This window comes from Diadema antillarum, unplaced genomic scaffold (assembly GCF_040938485.1).
Source record: "Diadema antillarum isolate AM-2024a unplaced genomic scaffold, OU_Dant_1.0 seq00000634_RagTag, whole genome shotgun sequence".
In the NCBI taxonomy this organism is placed as follows: domain Eukaryota; kingdom Metazoa; phylum Echinodermata; class Echinoidea; order Diadematoida; family Diadematidae; genus Diadema; species Diadema antillarum.
Genome location: NW_027271551.1, coordinates 357,661 through 377,500, shown reverse-complemented (window position 1 = coordinate 377,500; position 19,840 = coordinate 357,661). Strand labels below are relative to the sequence as shown.

General features: G+C 39.7%; 2 protein-coding genes across 2 annotated transcripts in view; both read left to right on the top strand.

Annotated features, from left to right (window-relative positions):
• Positions 1-10,160, top strand: part of LOC139736247 (MAM and LDL-receptor class A domain-containing protein 1-like) — a 32,137-nt gene extending 21,977 nt beyond the window's left edge. The window contains exons 7-10 of the mRNA XM_071646979.1: positions 4,546-4,666; positions 6,345-6,455; positions 7,444-7,473; positions 10,126-10,160. Of these exons, the coding sequence (XP_071503080.1) occupies positions 4,546-4,666; positions 6,345-6,455; positions 7,444-7,473; positions 10,126-10,160 (297 nt within the window). The remainder of the gene's footprint in view (positions 1-4,545; positions 4,667-6,344; positions 6,456-7,443; positions 7,474-10,125) is intronic.
• Positions 10,161-10,504: 344 nt separating this feature from the next.
• Positions 10,505-19,840, top strand: part of LOC139736246 (MAM and LDL-receptor class A domain-containing protein 1-like) — a 63,769-nt gene continuing 54,433 nt past the window's right edge. The window contains exons 1-4 of the mRNA XM_071646978.1: positions 10,505-10,992; positions 13,288-13,425; positions 14,648-14,889; positions 16,562-16,685. Coding sequence (XP_071503079.1) covers positions 10,692-10,992; positions 13,288-13,425; positions 14,648-14,889; positions 16,562-16,685 — 805 coding nt within the window. The 5' untranslated portion in view covers positions 10,505-10,691. The remainder of the gene's footprint in view (positions 10,993-13,287; positions 13,426-14,647; positions 14,890-16,561; positions 16,686-19,840) is intronic.

The window sequence follows — 19,840 nt, the reverse complement described above, 5'->3', positions numbered from 1 at the left end:
GGATTCATGATCCCTGAAAGTGGACCAAAAAGTTACTAGTACCTAAACTGTCACATAACTATGTTTTAACTTTTTCACTATATATATATATATATATATATATATATATATATATATATACATGTATATAAGCACTGGATGAAAGGTACCAGAGAATAGCATGAATGATGAGTGCAAATCAAGTCTAATACCTTCCTTGTACAATGGTTATAAAAAGATAATAAGAATAGTATGAATGATTCTCTTTAGCTTGAAAATGTATGAAAAATTAGCATATTACATGGGCGTCACGGGGGGGGGGGGGGGTGCGTTGGATGCGAAGGCACCCCCTTCAGACCCCCCCCCCAAAAAAAAAAAAAAAGTCTGCGAGCGACCTCAACGCCAGACGGTAAATAATTTTCTTTTTTATCATCCTTTTTTATTATACAATTTTTATTTTGCAGCAGGGACAAGAAATTCGCCGGGGAAAAAAAAATCGCACCCCGGGCTCTGGCAGCAGTGATTTTACACATATCTATTTTGCAGTCTTCACTAGTTTATCGACCGTACGTTTGCATGTATGTGTACGGGTGCTGCAAGGATGTAGGGTCTATGTACAACACTTTATTTCTGACCAATCCAAATTGAAAATGCGAGCCCTAAGTGCAAGCCTTAGCCTTATAAAAGTTTGGAGGGCAAGCACATTTTGGCATAATTTTGCCCCCCCCCCATAAATCAATCATTCCCGAGATGAGAAGACTTTCTTGCTTTTTGACAGAAAAAAAAGTTCCCCCGTTCAAATGTTGTAAGGGTAGGCCTAAGCATATCATTTGCCCCCCCCCCACCCCCACCCACACACACACATAGTCATAATTCCCGAGATGAGAAGATTTTTTAGCTTTTTTGATAAAAATCTGTCCAAATATTTCGTCCAAATTGTGCACCAGGTTCCTGAATTTCAATTCTAAAAAATAAAGTCTCTCTCGTGTGGGAGGGGTTCCCACGGGGTCATCCCACTAGACCGACACCCACAAGTCATACAGCCCACGAGTTCGACATTGAAAACAGGTCCATGAGTCATACAGCTCACGAGTCACACAGCCCATGAGTCATACAGCTCACGAGTCACACAGCCCATGAGTTCGACACTAGGTAAAAAAGCCCACGAGTTCGACAGATACAACACGGCGCGTAATGTGTCGGTCTCGTGGGCCTTGTTTGCTTAGTGTCGAACTCATGGGCTGTATGACTTGTGAGCTGTATGACTCGTGGGCTGTATGACTCGTGGGTGTCGGTCTCGTGACGTGCACCCGTTCCCACACCCTCTCCCGTTTGATCTATTTTCCATGGACTTAAAACACCTTTAGATTGATAGATTTACAACTGTTTTATCGCAAGTGTGCACCAGACCTGTCACTTCACTCAAAAAAAAAAAAAAAAAATGCACAAGTTCCGTCGAGTGGGAGGGCATTATCATCTCCTTTCAATTAACCCTTTGCCTGCTTTGTTTCCCTTCATAATAATTAGTGCACTAAAAGTCTTGGGGATTGACAGCTTCCTGAATTCCAAATGTCTTTATGAGCTATTTTCATTTGAATTCAAAAAATTCATCAGCTTTCTCGTATGCAGGATGATCAATCCTGGAGGACAAGAGGGCAAACGTCACTCTATGATTCTCGAAATGAGAAAAAATTTCTTCCTTTTTTAAGAGAAAACTGTCCAAGTATTACATTTATTCTGCAACGGATTGTTGAATTTCAATTCTGAAATGCAAAATATTGCATAAGAGGGGCTACCCACTCCCACACCCTCCCCTGTTACACTTGTAGGTCTCCAACCATACACTTAGAAAACTTGGAAAATTGAGAAATATCAGAATATTTCATCAAAAAGCATGTTTGATATATCTGTCACTTGAATTCAAAAGTTCCCTCATCCTCTTTGATTTATGTTTCCACCGCTCGGTTCCTACCCACAGACTCGACGCATTTGGGGACTGACAATTTTCGGAGTATTATCATAGAAGTGTGCATCAGGATGCAAAAAGAGTACCCCCCCCCCCCCGTGCCCCTGTAACAGATAATATTGATCAATTATTGAAAGACCAAAATGAACGATAAAGGCCCTTTTCTCGTCTAAAAGATGTCAATTTCACAAATGAAAATGCGAAATTTTTCGCCCATTACGGGGCGAATGATACAATTTACATAAATATATACACTACTACACTTCCTTATGAGTAAATTTAATGTATAGATGGTAGCCTCGCGTCCTCAAGTGTGCACCCGGAAACATACATTTAGTAAGCCTTAAATTTTTCTTTTTCTTCTATGCTTTGATGCTAATATAAGAACAATTTGTATTGCTCGAACAATGCGATCACTTTTGAGCTTTTAATGAATACATTTTAGACGAATGGCAATTGAAAGCTGCTCGCTCCTTCTGCCCGTACTTTAGATTGTGAAATGAATAGTTTTCATAAGTTATGATCACAGTCCTTCGCAGTGTTTTTTTTTTCACTGTGTTTAATACCCTAGAAATTTGCTTTTAAGATGCTCTACAAACGCGACTTTTGTACTCTGCTTTTACAAAAATTTCCCGACCGTGGGAGGGGGTATCCCCCTGCCAAACCCTCCCCCGCTCGGTCGCATTGCTCCCTCGCCGAGGATCTCACACCGTCACATAATGTACCCAAGTGTATTACAATCATAACCCTTCACAGTGATTTTACGATGTTTAATTTCCTAGAAATTTGCTTTTAAGATGCTCTACAAAAGCGACTTCTGTACTCTGCTTTTACAAAAAGTTCCGACCGTGGGAGGGAGTATCCTCCTCCCACACCCCCTCCCGCTCAGTCGCTTCGCTCTCTCGCCGAGGATCTCAAACCGTCACATAATGTACCCCCGTATATTACAATCATAGTCTTTCACAGTGATATTTTTACGATGTTTAATTCGCTAGAAATTTGATTTAAAATGCTCTATGAACTCGACTTTTATACTCTGTTTTTACAAAAAGTCCCTACCGTGCGAGGGGGTGTCCCCCTCCCACACCCTCCCCCGCTTATTCGCTTCGCTCTCTCGCCGAGGATCTCAAACCGTCACATAATGTACCCCCGTCATTGCCCGTATATTACAATCATAGTCTTTCACAGTGATATTTTTACGATGTTTAATTCGCTAGAAATTTGATTTAAAATGCTCTATGAACTCGACTTTTATACTCTGTTTTTACAAAAAGTCCCTACCGTGCGAGGGGGTGTCCCCCTCCCACACCCTCCCCCGCTTATTCGCTTCTCACACCGATCTCACACCGTCACTACCCCTGTATGTTGTAATCATAGTCCTTTCCAGTTATTTTCCACTATATTTAATTTATATTACGTACAATGTATTATGTAAAGTTAAACATGATGATACAGGCACCAACAAATCAAATTAAAAAAAAAAATATCGCAGGTTATATTTAGTGTCAAAACGCACCCCGTTGAAAAAAAAAAAAAAGCTAGTGACGCCCCTGATATTATGCATCTATTTCCATCAAGATAAGATGAGCCGAGAGCATGATACTTGAAATCATCCCAATCAGCCGTTATCTGATGAATAATCCTTATTTGTCATCTTCGGAAGAGTTTGATTTTACAAAGCGATCCTGTGAGCACGAAGATGCGGCTCACTGAATGAAGGAAGTAAAGACACAGAATTATCAACATGAATGAAAGCTGCTCGCTTATGAGGCAAAAAAGAAAACCCACCTTAATGGGACTGTACAGTAATGGCTGAGGTAGGGATTCATGTTTTGAACATTCCTAAGTGAGATAATGAAAAGCCTCTTATGAAAATATGAAAGAGCATGTAATATTTTAAGAAGTATTCAACGTTTATTTGATGAAAATTGGTTTTCAAATGGCTGAGATATCAAAAAAAAATGCTAATAATAAAAGGCGACATGCCACAACTTTATTAGGATCTCTTTGTTTCACCTTGTTTTTGGATATCTCAGCCATTTCAAAACCGATTTTCATCGAATAAACTTTTGATACCCCTTAGAACTGCATTCCCCCTTACATCTCATCGAGTGGTTTCTGAATATTTAGCAAAATGTTAAAAGCTAAATCTACACCTCGACCAGAACTTTGCACACCCTTTAATCATGCAACATGACATTATTCAAACTGAATTAGTATTAGTTTGAATATTTTAATATTAGTTTAAATATTAGTTTGAATTACTATGTGTGCGTTAGAAGCAGCTCAGGCTACTCTGTTCGCCAGTCAAACTTAAAGTCGTAATATCCCCTGCAGTTGAAACGTAGCACGTAATAACCCTTTTGATACGGGAACCCGGTGTCCTGTGTATTAAGTCTATGGGAATGTCAAAATTCAGTATGGAACGGGTTGACACTTCGCCAAGTAGGGCGAACTTCATCCTGTCGAAACCCGCAGATTGAATACTATACTACGTGTGATGTAGCATGAATAACGTTTTATTTCCCCAGAGGTAATCACAATCCATCATACTTTATCAAAAAGCTCAACGATACGTTATCAAACTTCCAATTTTGCAGGTAAATTTCGACAGCTACTTCCTGCTATTCAACATCATAATGGAAGGTGTATGTGGAAGCAGTTACACAGGAGATATTGGCGTGGATGATATCTCACTTTCCAGTGGTTACTGCCAATATGGTATATAACAAATTATGTACAAACGTAAACGCACAAACATATGCCATCAAATGATTATGATATCAAATAAAGAGACAAACCAACAAGCGCAGTTCATTTCATTTTTCTTTTTTCTTGTAGTCGCTGAAGTTGGTACGAACTGCGGAAGAATCTTAAATAAACTGGCTTAGATATGCGTGAGGATTACTCCAGTTTTAGAAACGCGATGACATAGGAACTTTTAGCGAATGTTGTAAAACCATTGTGAGATCGTTTAAAATTGCTGGTAATAAATGTGAAAAGATATGTGTCAAGTATAAAGCGTTTTCATTCTATGATAAAATAACGCAGGTAGTTTCGTAATTTAATTCATGGCCTGTGGGATACTTAATGTAAACTTTCTGTAACGATGACTTCTTGAGACTGCTTCTGTTTAATTTTCACTTCTCATGTTTTATGCAACAATGACGTTATTCATATCTACATGCATTTCGTCTCTGGAAAGCGTCAATGGGTGTTCACATCATGTCACATGTTGTTTCTGATTATGTTTCTGATGTTTCTGCACTGTTATCACTTTTTTGCAATAGCAAAATAAATTCATTTTCAAATGTTTTTTTGACATGGCGTTTGGTATATTCTTTGTTCCCCGTTTTGTGATTGCTTCAGAGGCATCCCTCCTTTAGTCAATAAAGGTCTCAAAATGCAACAGTCACCATAATTCTTCACGTGTTCTTTCCTTTCTGGGAAATTAAGAGAGTCCCGCAGTGCAAAACAAAATGTAAACACGTTATGAAATCTATTTGTACTCTTTTTAGCAACGTGAACGCATCGTGAACCATCAGTTCACAGTGTAACCATACTGGAAAGAAACACAGTGTGTGCTCACAGTGTTTAACAGTGCGACAATGATTTCACACTGTGGTGTGGTTTTTACAGAGCATTCATATAGTAATGCTTTGTTGCACACAGTAAATTGACGACTCACATTGGCCCGAATTCACGAAGGTGGTACAAATAAAACCATGGTTTAAACCATGGACAAAAACCATGGAGCGCCAAGTGTCGCACGGAATACAGCGTTACGAAATTGGTCATTTCGTCGACAAAATGACCGTTTCGTTAACGAAATTATCATTTCGCGGACGAAATGTTCATTTAGTTACAAAATGTTGTCATTTCGTTACAAAATAATCATTTCATCGACGAAATGACTGATTTCGTAGTGAAATATTCCATGCGACACTTGGCGTTCCATGGTTTTTGTCCATGGTTTAAACCATGGTTTCATTTGTACCACCTTCGTGAATTAGGGCCATTGTCATGATTGTGTTTGCACTGCAAAAACGCTCAAATTTAACAGTGTGAAGAAATTTCACACTGTGGGACACTGTGTTCTTTCCAGCAGGGAAAATGGATCATTATTACGTGAACCCTTTTTCAAAACCACACCACGGTGTGAAATGATATTCACATTTTTTAATTCGAGCGTTTTCACATGAACAACTATTTTAAACACACTGGGAACACTGTGCTCTTACCAGCAGGGTTCTGCCATGTTTTCTTCTTTTAACAACCCCAATTTAATAGACATACGCTCCTCGATTGCCTCGTTTAAAGCAAAGATGTTAACTGCTATAAATCTGTTTATTGTCGTTTTTTTTATATATAATATATTGTGTCTCTGTCCTCGACACAGTCATTTGCGATGGCAATTCATTCCAGTGCTCCAATGATGAGTGTATACCAGCTTCGTGGAGATGCGACGGATGGAGCGATTGCTCAGACGGCAGTGACGAATTTGGATGCGGTATTTCTCTCTTTTCTTTTCTTTTTATTAATCAAACTTTGTGATACGTCCACGTATTTTACATATCATAGATAAAATGTGCAGACCAATTATTGTAAATATCAATCACTTTTTTTTTTCAAAGTGCAATATTGAAAGGTATATCATACACACATTTAATGTACCAGGCCTGAGAGGTTCTGGTTAAAACTACGTACATGAGGTGACTTCGACAGCGCTATGTTCTGAGAGGTGCAGCCCACGAAATTTAACCGGTGACTCGAACATTGGCCTGGCACATTTTGTTTTATATCCTTCACAAATTATTTCAAGACTAACAGCAAAGTAAGTTGGATTTAATCACTGTTTGAAGTTCATAAAGTTCACAAGTTCATTTCTGCTACTCACACCATAACACGCGCCAATAGTGTATGCATGGTCTGCGGTGCACGATATCCATTCCTTTGGTGCGTGAAAACCTAACCAGTCTTCTCTTGGTGGAAAAAAACACGTCATTTACGTCAATGCAATGAGCGGAAGCGACACCATTTCATACACTAAAAAATATGCGAGTGACGAATTAGAGATACATTAAGCAAATTACCAGCGTGATAATATATTGCTCTTACCCTCGGGAAAGATTCTCTGACCGGGCAGGATTTTCATAGTAAAAGATAATGTTTCGACCAGAGGTCAAAATTTGGAATGTAATTACGTATCTAACCTCCATAAATGATAAAACTATGTTGAACATGATAAAATCATGCCAAAAGATATATAGTTTCACAATATTTTTTTTCAAACCATGCAATGTTAACACTAAAAGTAATGTATCACGGGTAATATACTGTTATATAAGTATGTTCGAACTTGAGATACAAAACAATAAGCGGGTTATTGTAATTTTATAAACGTACTGTACTTGAGTAGTTTGATGATTTTAAATTTCGTCATTTGAACGGACAGCTTATCAGAACGAAACTTTTATTTTTACTCTTGTCTTCCCCAGCTGGCGGATTGTCTGTTTCTACGACTCCAGGTAAAGTTGTTAGTTCTTCCTTCTTGTCACTGCATATACTCATTTCAAAGCTTTTCCCCTCTCTCTCACCATGCATTTATCAATGTGACCCTGCATCACAAAATGCACAGAAAGTCGTCAGACATGAAATTTTAGATAAGAGCATAATCTAAAAGAACAGACTTTAAGCTTTAAAATGATGTATAACTCAAATCAAATGGACTCTCCCAACCTATCTAAATATTGGAAAGAAAACACACAATACAGGAAAAGTGTGAACTGAGAAAAGAGGCTCTGAAGTGCAGTGTCTATTCAAGCGCTATTATCTTCACCAAGCCGCGCTGGCTGTGCAACGAATGGGACAAAACAACAAGATGTAAACCACCAAAGTAACGACAATAAAGAGATTATCAGATTAAACTGAAATTAAGCGTGCCTTATTAACACATTCTGTTCATAATTCATGCTAACTTTCAAAGCAGTAGCATCATCCTTTCAAAAGTTATTGGAGTTGAAAGTGAAGAGTGTGTACAAGGTTTATACGAAATGAAAAGGGGACTCTAAAAACACACCTAATCACACTATTCTACCACAAAATGCTCAAGATAAACTGCTAAAAAACACACTTTCCTGCCCGTTTCATGATCCCCAATTTTTGCATAATGTATAAGAAGAAGACTTGCTCTTTCAGAAAATATGAAAAAGTCAAGATCAGTTAGGTTGACCCATTTCACCTATTTTCAGTATTCACACAAAATCAGTGTGTGCGACTTTTTGTTCGTTTTGTGGTGCACGGTCACAAATTATCTGCTACTCGAGCCTCCCCCCCCCCCCTTTTTTTTTTCCTGACATCTTATCTGGGTAGTCATTCAATGCGCATCTTCTACAGTGTATTCTGTATCTTTTAGTGTGATCTGCACCAAATAACGCGCCGTAGACGCGGCTGTACGCATATCTTACTTACACGTAGTTTACACTCTGGCAGATTTGTTACTTGGTGTGGAGACTATTTCAGCATACAAGTAGCATATTCTCAGGAACAATCAATACGCTGTTTTTCTGAAATATGAGATTAAACATTCGAGAAATATAACAAACACAAAAAGGGTATTAACATATTTTTCAGAAATTGTTGAAAGTGCTGTTCAACTCCAAAAGCAACATTTCTTTTTTTTTCCACAGGCAAGGATAAAGGCCTTGAAATATCAAAATGTCGTGTGATTAGAGTCGTGCATTACGGAATATGATAAAGGTTAACACTGATCATGTGTCAAAATACAATAATATCTCATTTAAATTAGAATAAAAGGAGTCATTTTACGTTGTTTTTAATCTTTTTCATGTTAATCGTAGTAGGGTATCAGTGCAGTAGCCGGCAGTTTCAATGTAACGATGGATCGATCTGATCATTAGCAATGTAATGGAATGATAAACTGTAACGATGCCTGCCGGGAATATTAATGCATTTCTTGTAGAATTATAAGTATTTAAAATAACCCTACAAGACGATCCCATGAAATTCACATAACTTTTCTCCTCATCGTCTTCGCTAAGAATAATCTTGTTTACACAAGATCAAGCTTTTATAGATCCACAGAATGATGATCCAAAATGTGCGCCAAATGTTGTTGTATTCAAGAACAAATTAAAAACAGTTCTAGTTGGGTTTCTTTTTTTCATTGTACATTGTATTTGGATTACATCTTTGTCATCACATTTGCATTTTTTTTTTAAGTCAGTTACCTTGCTCAAGCCAATGGGTGGTGTCTGCCAATAGTTGTACATGTGCTGAGAACCTCTCCTACCTTACAATTAGTCTTTCCTTCCTTTATGTCCTACCTCCTTTCCTTTCCTTATATCGCCCTCTCCCTTCCTCTTGCCTCTTGTAGTTTGTCATTTCTGTGTCTTTATGTGGTTTACTTTACGCATTTTTATATTGTTAGTCCGATTTATACTCACATTTCTACAAGTTTGGCTGTTATACGTGGGCCTCTCTTTTCCAATAACACAATCGTTCTGAACAAATGTTTTCCCCGAACTTGCATCGACAATATAAACGTGTGGTTTTTTTATTTTTTTAGAATAAAATTTCATTTGAATTGAATTAAATTGAACTGAGGTAACGGTAAATGTTAATTTCCTGCAAATTTGCGTACTTGTCATGTCATAACTTGCATTAGTGAAAAGTGTAAACTAAGGCGAAGACAGTTGTGAAGATTTCATTGAAACCCGACGTGCACAAGATATGAAAATAATATCATACCCCACGTTTCTGATATCATGAGTTTGTCAAATTAACTTTATGCTTTTCATACTCCCCTTCACCAAACACTCCGCTTGTGATGGTATCAAGCAAGTATAACACATTCAAGGATGTACAGTAAATAATATAATATTCTTGAAATCTAAGCAATTTGTACAAAATGAAGCGATAGAAATGAGATGGTAACGATCAACCACAGAGACGATTGATTGTTACCTGAGCTTCATTGAGCCGTAGATATCTTATCGAGCAATCCAAGCAGATTTAAAGTCATGGTTAGGTTGGGTTTTTTTTGTGTGTGTGTTTGTGTTTGTTTTTGGGTTGTTGTATGTGACAACCGGTATCACTGGTCAAATTCAAAGCGGGCAGGTATTAAGCAACCTGTAACTTTTATCCCCTGTATCTCGTAGACAAACATTTTGCCAAGCCTCTCTGCAATCAGTGATCCAGGTGATCTAACTTTGTGTAAACCTTGATTGAAACCAGACAGACATCTGCTTTCATTTTCCCTTCTTTTATACTATCTCTACCCAAGTCACCCCTCCCCTATATTATGCAAATAAAGCTAAGCTTAAGCTTTAGCCCTTCTGTATTATTTATTGTGTTGCTACTACGTTTTGTTGTACATGGAAAAGGCAATGAAGAAAAACACTTGCCTAACAGTGCATTATGTCTATGAATAATGTATGTCACCACTCATGTATGAGCATGTACAATGATAATACATGAACCCAAAAAATGTAATCAAATCAAACCCAATCAAATCAAATCAAATCATATCATATCATAGGGGAGATCCGAGCTTTCCTTAATGTTCCAAGACTATACATTCTAAGTTTAGTCCTTTTTGTCATGCGAATATTATAGAAGTATATTGATATGATATGAGGAAGTAAAAGGAAAGACAGTTTCTTTTACTTCTGTATGCCCAAATTGTACTCCCATAGGAACACCACGAGTGGATGGAGTTCGTTTGATGGGAGCTCAGTCCGGCGAAGGTCGAGTGGAAGTTTTCGTCAATAACCAGTGGGGAACAGTATGCGATGATAACTGGGATATAAATGACGCTAATGTCATTTGCAAGATGCTCGGGTACAGCAGCGCCACGTCGGCACCGAGAATGGCCTATTTCGGACAAGGGAATGGGCCGATCTGGATGGACGAGGTCGCATGCTCTGGCTCCGAGACTGACCTCAACCAATGTGCGCACAATGGATTTGGCTCGCACGATTGCTCTCACAGCGAGGACGCTGGAGTTTTTTGTGACATCAGTAATGGTGAGCGGGGAAGTCCGCAAGTCAGGATGTATCGTAGAATGGCATATTTATTTGATATTCTTCTGATAAACAATCATATACATACACATAAACATAAACATACACATCATGAAACATATACATTTTTTATGAGTTTTGGGTCTACATCTCGTTAATACATGTTTTTTCCCTTCTGTTCGTGATTACAGATAACCTGTTACGTGCCACATTAATTTCCTATTCATAGATGTGTGTGAAATTTGTGCAAATTTGAATCGTTGGTGCATAAAGGGTTAACACCTTAGCAGAGCCAACGAAATGAAAAAACAACAACAACAACAAATGTTGCGCTCCCTGTCTCCATACTTGATGATACTTCCCTTCTCCTTTTTTTTTTGGGGGGGGGGGGGTGCGTTGGAAATGTTTCCTTCATTTTTTTTTTTCAATTTCCCTGTGCTATACTCAATCAAAATGTTAGTCTTATCTAATTTGTCACCGTGGAAAGACGACAAAGATAAAGGACTTAACGTCACTATCGGTAGTATTATCATAGCATATTTAATGAAAAAGGTATAACAATTTAAAGTACGACCATGTCAGATATCAGTAATATCGAGGTTTATTCATTTACACAAGAGTTATGTTTAATCTCACACTTGCTAAATGTCCAGTTGCAGTCTCAACGAAGAATTGTTTCCGAGCTCTAATACTGCTTATAACATTATCCTTCCGGAACAATTTGCCTCGCCTCTTTCCATTGCTAAGTACTTGAAGTGTATAACACAATCTTCAAGAAACTTGTAAGCATTACCAGGCAAAATAATGTGATAAACGGACAACAGGGTTCATCCATTAAATCATTAATGTTCAGTTAACAATGATAAACTAATAGGTGTACTTCATGGCATAAAAACCATGTAGTGAAATTTCAATCGTAAACGATGTTTTTCATCCGCTTATCCGGATTTGAAAACAATGTTTGTTTTTTCACCGGCTTATCCGGATTTGAATGGAATTCAAAGGTATAGGGTCACAAAGAGTTTTAGTTGATGTTTTTATGTGTCAGATATCACATTGATATTTCAAATTATAAAGAAAATATTAAGGGTTTCTGGGACGAATACTGTGCTAGTGCTTGTCATAGCTCAGTCGGTAGAGCACAGGGCTAGCAATCTGGAAGTCTCGGGTTCGAATCCCGATAGAATCCCATTTTTGACATAGGGCCCTACTCAAAAAGCTGCATCACTTTGGTGATCCCTTGCATTTATCCCCAAGTTGAATAATCCTTTCAGGTTTATATCAGGTTCAACTCCTTATGTGCCATGGTGGAAACCCCTGTGTGCCACATTATTCTGAAACACAAAGGTATTTCTGCTTTGAGAAAACATTATGTTTTTCAAAGCTATATAACTTCTATATGTTTCTGTTAAGCTGAACATATAGTGAGCAAAGTTGTAGAGAAAATTCAGAATATCAAGCTTTGCTTTAATGTAAATCGTATGACGAATCTAAGATTGATTTTTCTTTCGAATGACCAGTAGCTACATTACTGTAAAGGCATGACTTTTGCACACAAAACAGTGACAGAAACTAAGAATTTACACACAAATCCATTAGGGAACACCGCTTGATAGTCAATCACCACATAAAATGCAAGCTGTATGTGAGAGGATCAAAAGCGCAAGAAACGCTTTCATTGTACTGCGGCAGTAGGCGATTTATCGATCGGTTTGGGCGGGTTTGTGCGTTTGAGCAGAATATGCGAAGTTGGCAGGCCGTCCACTGAGGCACCATGTGCGTGACACAAAACACACTGCTATAGCTCCTGACCATTCGAGGGTTGAGAATTGCTGTAAGGTATTCTGGGACAGACACTGTACTATAGGGCTTCCTATACCTCAGTTGGTAGAGCACCGAGCTAGCAATCCGGAGGTCTCGGGTTGGAATCCCGATGGAGTCCCATTTTCTTTGGTCATTTCCCCACTTACAGAAAATATAAAGGAAATACCAAGTTCAGCAAATGTCCTATGTATTTTGTATATTGCGTAGAATATCACTCCATTGGATGACCCTTAGAATGTTCAAAAGTAGAGGTACGTAGGAATTGAGCTGTTATACCTATGTGCCAAATATCACAGTAATAAATCGAGTAATTAAGAAATTATGTTCACAATGTCCTCTTACCCCGTGGGCCTATGGGAATGGTCAAAATAGCTTGGGCTTTGTAATAGAGTTAAAAGATCATGGTTCATTCTGTTGGTCTATAACGGAGACACGTATTGCTCCTTATATCTCGCTATCATTCTGAACTATCAGCCCAAAACATCGACTGTAACTTTGAATACGGTGTCTGCGGATGGGAGCAAGAGACGGATGATGACTTCGACTGGTCACGTAATAACGGAAGTACCTCATCGTATGATACCGGACCAAGTGGGGACCATACCACCGGCTGTAAGCTATTTGGGTTTACCTTTCCGTAGGTTGAGCATTGGTATCACACTCCCTAGGGATGCTCTTCTTGATGCAATGTGTTGTTGTCTATTGCACTTCGAAAGAGTGTGAGTATAACAGCAGTGATAAGCACTGATATGAAAGCCTTTATGCAAAGATAATGATTTCCGAAAGTTTGCATTAAGACCCCACATCATTCGTACGTGTATCTTGTAGAATAATGAAATCAATATAGGTGAAATTAGTATGTATAAAAATGTGCGTGTGTGTGTGTGTTTCTGTGTGTGTTTGTGTGTTAATAAAAATGTTGTGCTAGTGGCCTGGGCGTGTGTGTACGGTATCAACATAAGGAATTACTCCAAGATATCTAGAATGACCAGCACAATTTAACTCACTTAAAGATAAAGAAAAGATTGTTTTAAAGATAGAATGTGCGCCTTATTGGCACCAAGAATGACTTCCAGTGATGACACACATGCTTCCTCTGACCTCACAAGTCCCTTTAAGTCTCAACGATTCATGTCTCATTTTGGTGCCAAAATCAGTGTGTTCTGTTAACAAGTAAGACCCGTGATTGCATTGTTCCTGTCTCTAAATGTTGAAAACAGCATCGAAACACTGCTTGTACGATATTTGTTGCCTTTTCAGCACTATGCAACTTTGAAACCCCAAATGATGCATGTTATCTCATTTTGATGATGTGAAGTACGCTTCCATACTAGTTTGAACACCGGTTCACTTTCAGATAGCAAAGAGTCATCATTACCCATAACAATGAGTATGAATACAGAGAACGGAACATCACCCCCTTCGCACTATCATTATGTCCATCCTCAGTACAACTTTGTTAATACTTTCCTAATTTCGGTTTTTTACTGAGAAGTATTCATTTATAATTTTCCATGGAGGAAATTTAGGTAGTCAAATTTCCTACAGATAGAGTACCGCCAGTGTGACTTCATAGTCAGTCTATGTGCAATGGGAGGGTTTATTCAAAATTTACGTGCATTTGAGGTTCCTTTGGACATTCAGAATATGAGACACTTACTTGTTCTCTGCCAGGCTTCGTTAGATATTGTTCAACCCCCACCAATTTCGACTGCCATAACCCTGTACGTAATCTTACTTTATTTTTTCAATCCAAATCTATGAAATTAATATAAACAATGTGTGTAGAGTTATTTACGAAGACATTCATCTCTGCTCCTATTTCCACATACAGATGGAAGTTACATGTACATTGAAACTTCTTCTCCGCGTTCCTATGGAGATATTGCCCGTCTAAGGAGCCCCGCCTACTTTTCTGCCAACACTTACCAAACTTACTGTCTGAACTTCTGGTATCATATGTACGGTGACACGATCAGTACACTGAATGTGAAGATGGCTGACGCAATGGCAAATTCTACGGTCATGTTGTACACACTATACGGAGAACAGGGTGACATGTGGAATGAAGCAAGAGTAAGTTATGACATAGTTGTAGTTGTTTTCATTTAAATATCTAGTCTCGTTTATTCGGTTTTTTTTTTTTTTTCTCTTTTTTTTTTTTGGGGGGGGGGGGTATTTATAACATCGACATGACAGTTGAACGGATTGTGTAAACAATCACACACCTTTTTTGCTTTAACTACAACTGTTGACGGTGCATCACAAAAAAAAAAAAGTCGCATGCCACATTACTTACTAGGTGAAATAATTCCGCTTTGTCAACTGTGTTTTTATTGTTCGTGTTTTTTTCCGGAATACTAAATATCCCTTAAGAACCAATATCATTTCATCATCTTGGATGAGCTATCCAAGACAAAGACCAGGAGAGCAAAAAGGTTAACCCTAGCACATAGACCAAATAAAGACTGTTCGAGAGGTGATAATGTTGCTGCCCACCATATGAACTTTGACCAAATAACAAGGAATGATGTAATTTTTAAATAAAGAGTTCTTTATAGACAAAGCCAAAAGTTGTATTTACCTATGACAGTTTCGACGACGGGCTGTCATCTTTCTGAAACGATGGCTTATCGGCAACTGTCAATTTGATATACATGAAGTGAATGAAAATTTGGTATCAACATCCTTGAAATTAACGGTTCCGGGTGTTTCATGAAGCTGTTCTTAAAGTTACGAACGATTTAAGAACGACTAGGTATTTTTTGTGTGTATGTGTGCTGAATTATTGAAATTCTGATAAGTATAACATCAGAACGTGTTCAAGTCGTTCTTAAGTCCTTCGTAATTTTAAGAACAGTTTTATGAAACATCCCCTGCTCGCATAGCGGTAAAGCGGATATCAGAGAATATCATGTAATATGACATTGCATAAATGAAGTTCTTAAAGTTTTTAGGTATTTTGTTTGAATTGTAACGTGTGCCTGAAGATCTAGGGTTACTCTGCTAATAAGCTAACGCCCCTTGCTTATGAAAGAAATTAAACGTGACACGAAACGAATTGGCTATATGGGACGAATTCTCATCCAGGTGGGCACTCACAGTTTTTTCACCCCTAAATGTTATGACAAACCTCAATGTAAAACACCTTAACCCTAAGAATGTACTAATAATCCTAAATGTAATACATTTTAACCCTAAATGTAATAACTTATAACTCTAAATTAAATATTCACCTTAAATGTAATACATCTTAACCCTAAATGTAAAAGCGACCCTAAATGTAATAACAAACCTATAGCAAGTGTAATACATTTTAACGCTAATTGTAATGACGATCCTAAATGTAATAACCACCCTGAATGTAATACCCACCCTAAATGTAATACATCTTAATCCTAAATGTAGTACTCCTTTACCCTAAGTGCAATACCAATCCTAAATGTACTACATTTTAATGTTAAATGTAATAACAATCCTGAATGTAATACACCTTGATAACCGGAGACAACCCTATCATGTACATAATACATGTCATGTCAACCCTAAATGTAATGCTTTTTGACCTCTCAATGTAATATCCACCCCTTTTCGGTATGACGGGCGAACTCTCATCCAGGTATGCACTCATATAGTTTCTGTATGAGTATGTGTGATGTCTCGAGAAACTTGTTCCGACTACATTCAATTACACCCCTTACTTCACGAAGAACCTCAAGGATACGTTTTCAAACTTCCAATTCTCCAGTTGGATGTGTACAGCTACTACCAGTTATTCAACATCATAATGGAAGGTATACGCGGAAGCAGCTACACAGGAGACATTGCCATAGATGACATTTCCCTTCAAAGTGGGTCCTGCCCGCCGCAAGGTACGTAACTTATTCACAAACATAGAAGAACAAACGGATGTCATAAACATTCAATGCAATTCAATTCATTTATTTTCATTCTTCTTTTTTTTTCAACAAAAAATAACTCAGAATAAATCAGGAATTACTTCCTATTATTGTTATATCATAAGAATTCATTCAACTGTGCAAAGGATAAATGATAGTTAACAAATTAATAAAGATATCCATGCATACTTTCAAAATGCATAGTTATGTTTAGAGGGGAAAAATTGAGAGGTCCTCTAAAAGCATGCTTGTATAATGTGAACCACTCAAAGGGTTCTTTATGAAACATATCCTCTCGGATCACCTTTCCTATGTGTAATGATTTCTTCCTCTTCCTTATTCATTTTTATTTCTCCTCAAATCTTGTACAGAGGTTAACTGAAAAAGTACTTTGAGTATCAACTTGAAACTTATGTCATCTATGTATCATGTCCTAAAGACAACAGTTCTAATGTATCATTGTCATCAGTCAACCGTGACATCAGTATGACTTTATTATCTGAATCACGTTCTCAATCATTCTCATTAATGGAATTAAAATTTTCAATGAAACTTACGTCATGTATAAGCTATACACTCACAAAAAAAAAGAAGAAGAAAGTAAACACTTTTTCAAGCACATATTTTTCATAGCAGATTTCAATCAAAATCATCGTGTCATATACGATATTAACAGATAATAAACGGAAGGATGTTAACTCCGCAAATGCCATGGGTCGTCAGCATCACACCAGGGATCACCAGTGTTTCGGCCATTTAAGTGCTGTACACCTCCCCCTGGCTGGCCGGTGCTGCGTTAGGATCCCCTTGACAGCACCCCCATGGCATTTCAAAGAAGAACAAAACAAAACAAAACAAAACAAAGCAAAACATCACAAAACAAGACAAAAAAAGGAAAACGCTTGACATCAATCACCTCTCCTCACTCCAGACACACTCTCTCTACACCCCCTATTCCCACCACCCCCCCCCCCGGCCTTCCCTACTATCCATGCAGATCCTGTCTCTGCTGCCCCACAAATTCTCCTGATCCACCTTTCCCCGTCCCTACCACCTATTCCCATCCCTCTGACCCACCTCCTTTCCGATCGTCCAGCATATCCCCTGCACCCCACCTCCACAGTATGCACCTCCGCTCTCCACCCCCTTTTCTCACACTCCTCCCTCAACTCAGCATACCTATCCAGCTTTCTTTCCCTTGCCTCATCCATACTTGTCTCCCATGGCACAGTCAGCTCCACCATTGTAACCTGTGCACAGACCTAGCCACCAGCACCATGTCCGGCCGAAGGGCAGTTACTACCACCTCCTCTGGCACTGTACGGTTTCCCTCATCCACCCGCACCTCCCAATCATCCCCCGCTGCTAAGATCCCCCCACCATCATCCCTCTGACCCTTCCTTCTCACACTGCATCTCACTCCCTCCTTCACAAACCGGATTCCCCTCACCCTAGGAGGCCCATTCTTCTTCCTTGCCTCCACTGCCACCCTCGCCACCTCCGCCATCTCCTTCAACACCTGGTTATGCCTCCATGTATAGGCCTGTAATAGACCTCCACATGCTGACAAAATGTGCTCTAGTGAGCCCTTCGCCTTGTTGCAAACCCTGCATCCACCATCCTCCACAATGCCCCATCTCTGAAGATTTACTGGAGATGGCAAAACATCAAAGGTGGAACTGATCATGAAGCGCACAGCTCCAGAGGACATTGACCAAAGGTCATTCCATGACACCTTCCTCTGCTCCACCCCTTCCCATCGAGTCCATGCTCCCTGCACTCCCTGCTGTACAGCCTTGGCAAAGCGATACTCCTCCTCCTTCTCCTTAACCGCCTCCACCACCAACTCCCTCCTACCCTTCCTACCTTGCTTGCTGTACCATCTAACACCCTGATGAAACCCGACCCCTTTCCGACCCACCTGAACCGCACCCTGCATCTCCTTCCACTTTGCCATTGCCACTGCCTCGTCCGCAGCCTCCTCCGCCCTCCACTTCCTCCCTGTGCGGATCGGTGGCCTAACTCCTGCTATTGCCTGGTCCTTTGACTCCCTCATCATCATCACTAGCCTAACCTTGCCAGCTTTAAACTCCTCCACCACTGACGTCATAGGCAATTGCAACCTGCCTGATCTGCAAAAGAATGCCAGATCTGTAAGCATTCTTGGAACGCCTAACCACTTCCGGTAGTACGAGTTCATCTTCTGCTGCATCCTCCCAACCCTGGACACTGCCACCTCGTACACCTGCAGTTGCCACATGATCCGTGGTAGCAAGCCAAACTGGCAGCACCACACCTTCGCATTCCCAGGGATGAGTGTCCTGTCCACCCTCTTCAACCACTCCACCACTTTCTCATAGATTTGAACTCCTCGGTGCCTGTCATTCAACTTGCCCTCATACCACCGCCCAAGGCTCTTTACACCCTGCTCAGTGACCTGAGGGATATCTTCTCCCCCAATCTGAAATCTCCTTGCGACCACCTTCCCCTTCCGCACTGACACTGAGCGGCTCTTCTTGGCCTTGAACTTCATCCGTGTCCAGGCCACCAACTCCTCTAACCTATGGAGGCCATCTTTGACCTGGGTCTCGTTGCCAGACACGATTGTGAGATCATCCATGAAAGCCCTAATCGAAGGCACAACCACATCCGCAGCCAGCATCAACCCTTCAATTCTCGGGGCCACACACCGGGTTAACACTTCCATCCCAAGGACAAACAGCAGCGGCGAGACTGGACACCCCATGGGGATGCCAATTTCTAGCGTTTGCCATTCTGTTGTGTCAGTCTGGGTCGTGAATCTCATCCTGAACTGGCTGTAGTAGCTCTGCACCATCTCGCGGATCACCCTAGGGACCCAGAAAAACTCAAGAGCAAAGCTGAGATACCTGTGAGGAACTGATCCATATGCATTTGCAAGATCCAACCAGATGACATCCACATCCTCCTTCTCATGTTTGCACCTCTGGATTGACTCCCAAATCATCTGGACATGCTCCGTGCACCCAGGGAAACCCGGGAATCCTGCCTTCTGTATAGAGGTGCCCACAAACTTGTTCTTCATGACAAATTCTGACAACCGCCTCGCTAAGACACTAAAGAGGATCTTACCATCCACGTTGAGAAGC